General features: G+C 44.2%; 1 protein-coding gene across 1 annotated transcript; it reads left to right on the top strand.

Moving 5' to 3' along the window:
• Nucleotides 1-4,799: 4,799 nt before the first annotated feature.
• TMEM30B (transmembrane protein 30B) lies at nt 4,800-8,203 on the top strand. Its single transcript, XM_065941189.1, has one exon. It carries the CDS (start codon nt 4,943-4,945, stop codon nt 6,002-6,004), a length of 1,062 nt encoding a protein of 353 aa, XP_065797261.1. The 5' UTR covers nt 4,800-4,942; the 3' UTR covers nt 6,005-8,203.
• The last annotated feature ends 366 nt before the right edge of the window (nt 8,204-8,569 follow it).

Below are 8,569 nucleotides of genomic sequence, written 5' to 3'. Positions count from 1 at the left end.
TTTCTTTCACTGTGAGTTCTCTTCATGATAAAGAGATGCAATAAAGACTTGTTGAATGAACTTTCTTTATCAGGACTGGGAAAGATTTACATGATCCAAGTATCCTTTAGTGCATCATGATGACATATAGCCAAATGAAAGACAGGTCAGAGTCCTCACCACACACTGAACTGAGGCCCACAGCAATGTATCCCCATCCCTGGCCTCTCAGAATTTACAAGCTGATAGAGAAGACATGACATAAACCTGGATCTCGACACTGCTCCACCTGCAAAATCTTTAACATCCCATCTCAAACCAGGCCTGTTCCACTCCCAGCTTTCATGCCACCTGCTTATTAACATCATTAGAACTGCCAGTCTGCTGGTCCCTATGCTCTCTTTTGTTCCCACAGCTTTGTTTCATTTTTCTTTGCTATTCTGCTTAAATACTAAGGCATCTCACTTTAGCTACCCTGTCCACAATAAACTGCAATATCTTAGACCTTTATTTCTAATTCATCTGAGCTGAAAGCCCCTGTGAGCTGGATGTGTTCACTTGTCTTGGCCCAGCCTGGGTTGCAGGACTTCCCTAGATGAAGCCACCCAGCATCCCTTCCTATACCCCTGGTCAGCTTCCTCTCCTGCTCCTGGCGGTCCTGCCTAGTTTCAGGCTTTCCCTTCTCCCCCCCAGCCCCCCAATGCACTTCACTGTACAGAAATTCTTACATGAGAAATTTCTTCCCTTGAGCCAAGCCCAAAGTCTAGCTGCATTCTGCATCCATCCTTACTCCCTGCCTTCCAGTTTCAGAGGTGACCTGACCCTGCATGTGCCTTCGAACCCAGCGCCTCCTGCCTATTCCCACTTTTGTACCATAAGCTTGTTGTCCCTCTGTTCAACTTTGCCTGAACTCTGATGGTCTTCCTTCAAACCCTTCTCCCCTCCAATTCTTGCCATCATCTATAAAGAAGCCTTTCCCTTTAGATGGATACATACTCTTCTAAATGATTACCACTTGCCTTTCTCCTCCCCTCCCCCATACTTCTAAAAGGCGTTGTCCTACCTTGGCTGTCTCCAAGTCCACTTTGCCTCATCTGAGATAACCTGACTCCTCCCACTCTACCACCCAAATTGTTCCCACAGAAACTAAATCCAAAGGTGCCTTTTCATTTCATATCTCACTAGAAACCCTCAGCTGTGTTTCACCCTGTTAACCATTCCTTGTCTTGAAATATTCTCTTGACTTTTGGGACACTCCACTGTGACCTTAGTAATTGGATAGTTATTTGAATGAAAAAACAAATGTCGCCTGGGGAGGGGAGAGCTAGTAAGGCTCTCAGCTCAACAAGAGGGCTCACACTTCAGGGGGGTGGTGGCAGGGCAGGTGTTAGATTTAAAATCCACTAGATGAAGTTTTGGGAACTGAATTCCTTCCTAGTGACTAGTTTTGTGGGCTCTATATCAAGCCAACTGATGACTCAATGATAACAGTGGTGGATGGAACCCATCGAAACGATACAAAGAACTGTTTATTCTTTTATCTCATGGAAGGACAGGTGTAGTGGAGACTGGATCATACTACAGGAACTTGTGGACAATGCTGGGATTTCCTCTCTTGAAGATGATCAGGAGTAAGGGAAGTGGAATTCAAGTCAACTGGGTCTCCCTCAGTCTTCTCTAACAGCTAAAGCTTCCAAACTGCATTCATTCTATTCAATAAGACAGAGTGAATTTTCCATTATTAAAAAATTACTTTTTAATTTTAGTATCATTCTTGTAAAGTACAACCTGGTACTTAAGTATAAGATGCTTCTCATCTATTTTGATTCTTTCTTAATTTTAAGTAATATGTCTTCTATTAGACTGCAAAAGGCCTTGATGTCAAGGGTCCTTTTTAGTTTGTCTTTTGTCTTCTATATTCCTTAGCATAATAAGACTGACACTAGAAAAATGCTAAAAACAAAAATCCCACTTAAAGACCTAAACGTTAGATGGGACACTAGAAAACTCTTAGAGGAAAACATAGGTAGAACAGTCTCTGACATAAATCACAGCAAAATCTTTTTTAATCCATCTCCCAGAATAATGGAAATAAAAGTAAAAATAAACAAATGAGACCGACTTAAACTCAAAAGCTTTTGCACAGCAAGAAAAAGTGAAAGTTGCTCAGTCGTGTCTCTTTCCCACGGACTATATAGTCCATGGAATTCTCCAGGCCAGAATACTAGAGTAGATACACCTTTTCCTTCTTTCCAACCCAGGGATCGAACCCAGGTCTCCCGCATTGCAGGTGGATTCTTTACCAGCTGTGCTATCAGGGAAACAAAACAAAAAGACAACCCACAGATTGGGAGAAAGTACTTGCAAATGGCGTGACTGATAAGAGGTTCAGTTCAGTTCAGTTCAGTCGCTCAATCATGTCCGACTCTTTGCAACCCCATGAACCACAGCACACCAGGCCTCCTTGTCCATCACCAACTCCCAGAGTCCACCCAAACCCATGTCCATTGAGTCAGTGATGCCGTCGAACCATCTCATCCTCTGTCGTCCCCTTCTCCTCCTGCCCTCAATCTTTCCCAGCATCAGGGTCTTTTCAAATCTGAAATTTACAAACAGCTTAGGACACGTTAGCATCAAAACAAACATCCCACTCAAAAAATGGGCAGAAGACCTGAATAGACAGTTCTCTAAAGAGGACGTACAGATGGACAATAGACACATGAAAAGATGTTCAAAATCACTACTTGAGAAATGCAAATCAAAGCTACAATGAGATATCACCTCACACCAGTTAGAGTGGCTACCATCAAAAAAAATCCACAAACCACAAATACTGGAGAGGATGTGGAGAGAAGGGAACCCTCCTACACTGTTGGTGGGAATGTAAATTGGTAGTCACTATGGAGAACAGTATGCAGGTTCCTTAAAAACTAAAAGCAGAGCCACCATATGACCCTGCAATTCCACTCCTGAGCATGTATCCAGAGAAAAACATGGCCTGAAAAGATACATGCACCCCAATGTTCACTGCACACTGTTTACAATGACCAAGACATGGAAACAACTTTAATGTCCATCAACAGAGGAATGGGTAAAGAAGACATGGTATATAAATACAATGGAATACTACTCAGCTATTAAAAAGAATGAAATAAGGCCACTTGCAGCAACGTGGATGGACTTAAAGAGTGTCATACTAAGTGAGAGTATCATACTAAGTGAAGTAAGTCAGGCAGACAAGGAGAAATATAACATCCTTTATATGTGGGATCTAAAAAGAAACGGTACAAATGAACTTATAAAACAGCAAGAGACTCACAGAAAACAAACTCCTGGTTGCAGTGGGGAAGGGATAGTTAGGGACTTTGAAAAGGTCATGTACACACTGCTATATTTAAAATGGATAACCAACAAAAACCTATTGCATAGCACACAGATCTCTGCTCAATGTTATGTGCCAGCCTAGATGGGATGGGGTTTGGGAGAGAATGGATACATGTATATGTATGACTGAGTTCCCTTCACTGTCCACCTGAGACTATCACAACATTGTTAACTGGCTATACCCCAATACAAAATATTTCTGGAGTTAAGAAAAATAAAAAGAAAAGAAAAAAAAAGAAATATACAAACAAACAAAAAAAAATCCTGTTGTTTAATTTAGCAAGTATTTTAACGTTCCAAATTTCAGTTGACTCCAGAATGTGATATATTATTCTAGGTGCAGAACTGTCATATAGAAAATATTTAAGTTATTTGCATTTTATGAACGGGAAGAGAGGCAGAAACACCTCAATACCTAAGAAGGATTTGGCACAAAGTTAAAATGGCCTGACATCTTCTTGTGTATATTGTACCAACCTAGATATAAAAGCTGGAATCCCAAGTAATGTTCAGAACTAATTCGGGTTTTCTTTGCACTAAGTCCTACAAATCCTTGTAGTTCACCTCCTTAGGCCAAAAGTCATAACATCCTTGACTGTGGATAGCAGCTAGGTCTTTTGGGGCTTTGGATTAGGCTTTTTGTTTTTCCAGTCAGGGAAATAATCTGAAAAGAGAAAGAAATTACATGTAGTCCAGTGCATTTTTCTGTTTGTGTGGTTTCTCCACCAGCTAGAGATATTTAAAGGCTCTGAACCTCTTGCATCTTTAATTCTCTTTTTTAAGTGTCATTTTATTTTTAGATAACTTTCCTTTTTTTTTTAGCTCTACAGCCAGATTAGCTCTACAGCTGGAAAATCATTTTCCCTTAAAAAAAAAAAAATGCTAGAATTTGAATGTAGGCATGGAATTCCAAACATTTACTACAGTGCAATTCTTCGGACATTAACATTTATCGCTGAAAGATAACTGAAAAGGGTCCTTAAATTAACCTACAAAGACAAGAGGCTCTAGAGACACTTTTCCCGCCTTTTAGATAAAAGGATTATTACCTGTAATCTTCAAGGCTCCAGGACGCACGATGCAATCCCTCAGTGGAACTTTGTGCTAGAAGCTGCAGCTTCTGTGATTTCGGGCAAGACTGACCCAGGCACTCCGGTCACATAGAAAGCGGAAGGGAAGAAGTACCTGAGCAAGGTAGGAGCCACTCAGAAGCAGCCTGGGGCCGCCACTCACCTCGCGGAGGAGGAGCTGGCGCCCGGACCCACCCGGATGGAGAGGACAAGTGAACCCGGCCCGCCAGGTGAGGGAAGGGAACGCCCGCCCTACTCAACCCCAGAAGAGGCGGGGCGCGGCTCGCGATTCCCCGCAGGGGCGGAGCCGGTCGAGCACCTGGGCCGAGGCGGAACCGAGGGGATCCAGTCACCACCAGAAGAACCTGGTACTAAGACTCACCTGTGCGGGGGCCTGAGGCCGGGCCGGGGCCAGAACTCACCTGAGCCGGCGGAAACCTGCCCCGGAGGGCGAGGCACCCCCCCGGGCCGCCGCAGCCGAGCGCCCCTTCGTGGGTCCGCGCGGCGCCATGACCTGGAGCGCCACCGCCCGGGGCGCGCACCAGCCGGACAACACCGCGTTCACGCAGCAGCGCCTCCCCGCCTGGCACCCGCTGCTGTCGGCCAGCATCGCGCTGCCGCTCTTCTTCTGCGCCGGCCTGGCCTTCATCGGCCTGGGCCTGGGCCTCTACTACTCCTCCAACGGCATCAAGGAACTCGCGTACGACTACACCGGCGACTCGGGCACCGGCAACTGTTCGGTGTGCGCCACGGCCGGCCAGGGCCGCGCGCCGCCGCCCCCCTGCTCGTGCGCCTGGTACTTCTCGCTGCCCGAGCTCTTCCAGGGCCCCGTGTACCTCTACTACGAGCTGACCAACTTCTACCAGAACTACCGGCGCTACGGCGTGTCCCGCGACGACTCGCAGCTGAGCGGGCTGCCGAGCTCGCTGCGCCACCCGGTCAACGAGTGCGCCCCCTACCAGTACAGCGCGGCCGGCCTGCCCATCGCGCCCTGCGGCGCCATCGCCAACAGCCTCTTCAACGACTCCTTCTCGCTGTGGCACCAGCGCCAGCCCAACGGGCCCTACGTCGAGGTGCCGCTCGACCGCACCGGCATCGCCTGGTGGACCGACTACCACGTCAAGTTCCGCAACCCGCCACTGGTGAACGGCAGCCTGGCGCTGGCCTTCCAGGGCACCGCGCCCCCGCCCAACTGGCACCGGCCGGTCTACGAGCTGAGCCCCGACCCCAACAACACCGGCTTCATCAACCAGGACTTCGTGGTGTGGATGCGCACGGCTGCGCTGCCCACGTTCCGCAAGCTGTACGCGCGCATCCGCCAGGGCAACTACTCGGCCGGGCTGCCGCGGGGTGCCTACCGCGTCAACATCACCTACAACTACCCGGTGCGCGCCTTCAGCGGCCACAAACGCCTCATCTTTAGCAGCATCTCGTGGATGGGCGGCAAGAATCCGTTCCTGGGCATCGCCTACCTGCTGGTCGGCTCCCTCTGCATCCTCGTGGGCTTTGTCATGCTGGCCGTCTACATTCGCTACCAGGACCAGAACGACGACGAGGACGACGACGAGTGACTCCTGCTTTCAAAGTACCCTTTCTGCTCCTTGCCAAAACTCTTGCAAACTTCTTTAGGCTTCTCCCTCTCGACTGTCATCCAATTCCAACTTCACCTCACTTTGCCTCCTTTTATGGATGAGGGGACCAGAGAGAGAGAAATGAACACCCGATCAGGGGCTTCCAGGCTCTTTTAGGGTGTTTGAACTGCTAGAGCGAGACATTCCTACAAATTTCCCCCATCTCTTTCACGAGTGGACACGTTAGGTTCTTTGAGCGAGGAACGGACGCTTGCTTAGACACTCCTATTCAACCCCCATCTGATGAAGACACAGACCTGTAGATGTTAAAGAACTCGTTCGAGATCTAACAGCTACTCATTGGCTCCTGGTTCTGATTCTGACTCTGAAGCTAGAGCTTTAACCACTGTGGTACAGTGGTTTTCTTTTCTTGGGGGTAGGGGTAAGTGTAGAGAGTGAAGCCCACAAATAACCCGCAGAGGCATGGAGGAGTGGAGGAGAACATACTCTTTTAAAATGTAGATAGATTAGAAGGCCCCATCCCCAGAAATTCTGACACTATAATAAGGCTTTGGTGAGACCCTCGAAGCTGCAGTTTTAACAAACCCATCTGGAGATTCCTCCTGTATTCCCTCAAGTTTGGGAATCAGTGCCCTGAACCAGGGAGCAAGTAGGATGCTGTTTCCCTATTCCCTCATATGTCTGAGGCTAAGTGTGACTCCATCACTGCTGGTCCAGTTTTTCAGGTGGTCGTCTTTTCCCAGGGGCAGTGACAAGCATAATGTTCCAAGTTTGGTTTCACTCCTCCTGGAACATAGGAAGCTCTCTGTAAGGTGCAGAGTAAGTGAAAACAGCAAGTTGGCATACAGATTTGCAGAGCCGGGTTTGTAACAATTCATTTGCTATTTTAGTGCAAGAAATTTGATTTTTTTTTTTTTTTTTTTGACCAGGTACTGTGTAGAAACTTGAAAATGTCAGGTCAGTTTGTACAGTTCAGTGGGAAGGTTTTAACCTTAAAATCAGATAGCTGGAGGGGACCTTAGAGGGAAAATGTTTTTCCTAAAGTCATATTGTGACTCAGTCTTGTCATCTAAATGATTTTTTATGCTTAGTGATTTTTTTGTGCTTATGTTTCTCATACCTTTTCCCTTGTGTCAAAAAAAAAATTAATGTTCTCAAATGAACTATGTTTGTTTGTAATAATATGTTGAAGTGCATGCTAAGAAATTAGTCTTATGTAAATTAGACTCTAAAAATTATTTGAACCATTGAGATAATGTTAAACTTTGACTACTCTAAAATCATTCTAATATATTGATATATAAAGTTACTGTAAGAAAATAGAATTTTAAAAAACCCTTTTATGGCAAAAGAACTTTAAAAAGTGAGATCATCTGCACAAGTTTATTTGCTGAAAGCAAACAGTTATTTGGTCTTCTGTCAGACTTCTTAGTGCGTGTTCTCTATTACCGCTACTTTCCAGTTACTACAATTTTTGCTCATGCCTATAAAGCAAGGCAATACTTTGAAGTTTGTTTTTTTTTTATTGAGTAGTCACAGAAATATTGAATTGTACTGAATAATTTATATTATTTTATTCTTCTGGTTCTTTGAAAAATAATAGACCTAGACAGCATGCATGTTCGCTGACATCTGTTGGATCTTCTGGAACAGTTGTGACTTAAGAGATTCTGTCCCAGTATTTACATAAGCCAGAAAATGTTTTATAATCCAAGTATGTTGGCTTCCCAACTCCTGAATATGACACAATTTTACTGTCAGATTGTGTAGTGTATTTTAGGCTGTGGATATGTGATTATATGTATATAGAGTAATTTTTATTTATCATGAATTTTTGATCAAGCGACTGCTTCTTTATAATTTACCACTTTTTTTAGTACTTAGTTGAGAAGAACCATGTATATTGCTAACATTTTTACAATATTCATTGCTATAAAATTTTAGGAGTCTACAAAATTAAAGGTATTCTGATTAAATCAATGAATATGGTTCCAGGCTCTCTTCTCTGGGTTTTTGAAAGAGAATAAAGGTTATATTTGTGTTGCCTTTGTTGTCACATTTGCTTAATCCTTTTGAACTATGATCTTAAAGCCACAGACGTCAAAAAAGTTACCAACTACCATCCACTTTGCTCATTTGTTATTAGCAGATTTATACTGCAGCAAGAAAATCATCTTTCAGAATAAAGCTCAAATGAACTCAGTCTTTCAGTGTTAACTTCCTAACAGAATTTGAACTTACATCAATATCAACATGTAGTATGAATCAGACAATCCTTGACTGTTGTTTGAATTCGGTAAAATGTGGTCAATTTTTAATAATATTTAGTATTAAAAGTTACTAAAGAATGTGACTGCAGCAATCTTCTCCATTTCTGCATTTTACCCAAATTCTAAATTACAATTATTTATTGAGTATTTTGGACTACAAAACTTCAAAAACTTTAAAAGCAAAAAATGAAACATTTTCCTGCACTGTAGCATTTTGTTTAGTATCTCTGGATTCTAGCTAGGTTTGAATTCTCATGTTGTCCAGTAAATGCTT

The sequence above is a fragment of the Muntiacus reevesi genome, chromosome 7 (genome assembly GCF_963930625.1).
Source record: "Muntiacus reevesi chromosome 7, mMunRee1.1, whole genome shotgun sequence".
NCBI classification, from domain to species: domain Eukaryota; kingdom Metazoa; phylum Chordata; class Mammalia; order Artiodactyla; family Cervidae; genus Muntiacus; species Muntiacus reevesi.
Note: the sequence above shows the minus strand (reverse complement) of the source record. Positions and strands in the feature narration are given on the sequence as shown.

Coding starts and splice junctions, on each gene's coding strand:
- TMEM30B (XM_065941189.1), top strand. CDS start 4,943: ATGACCTGGAGCGCCACCGCCCGGGGCGCGCACCAGCCGGACAACACC.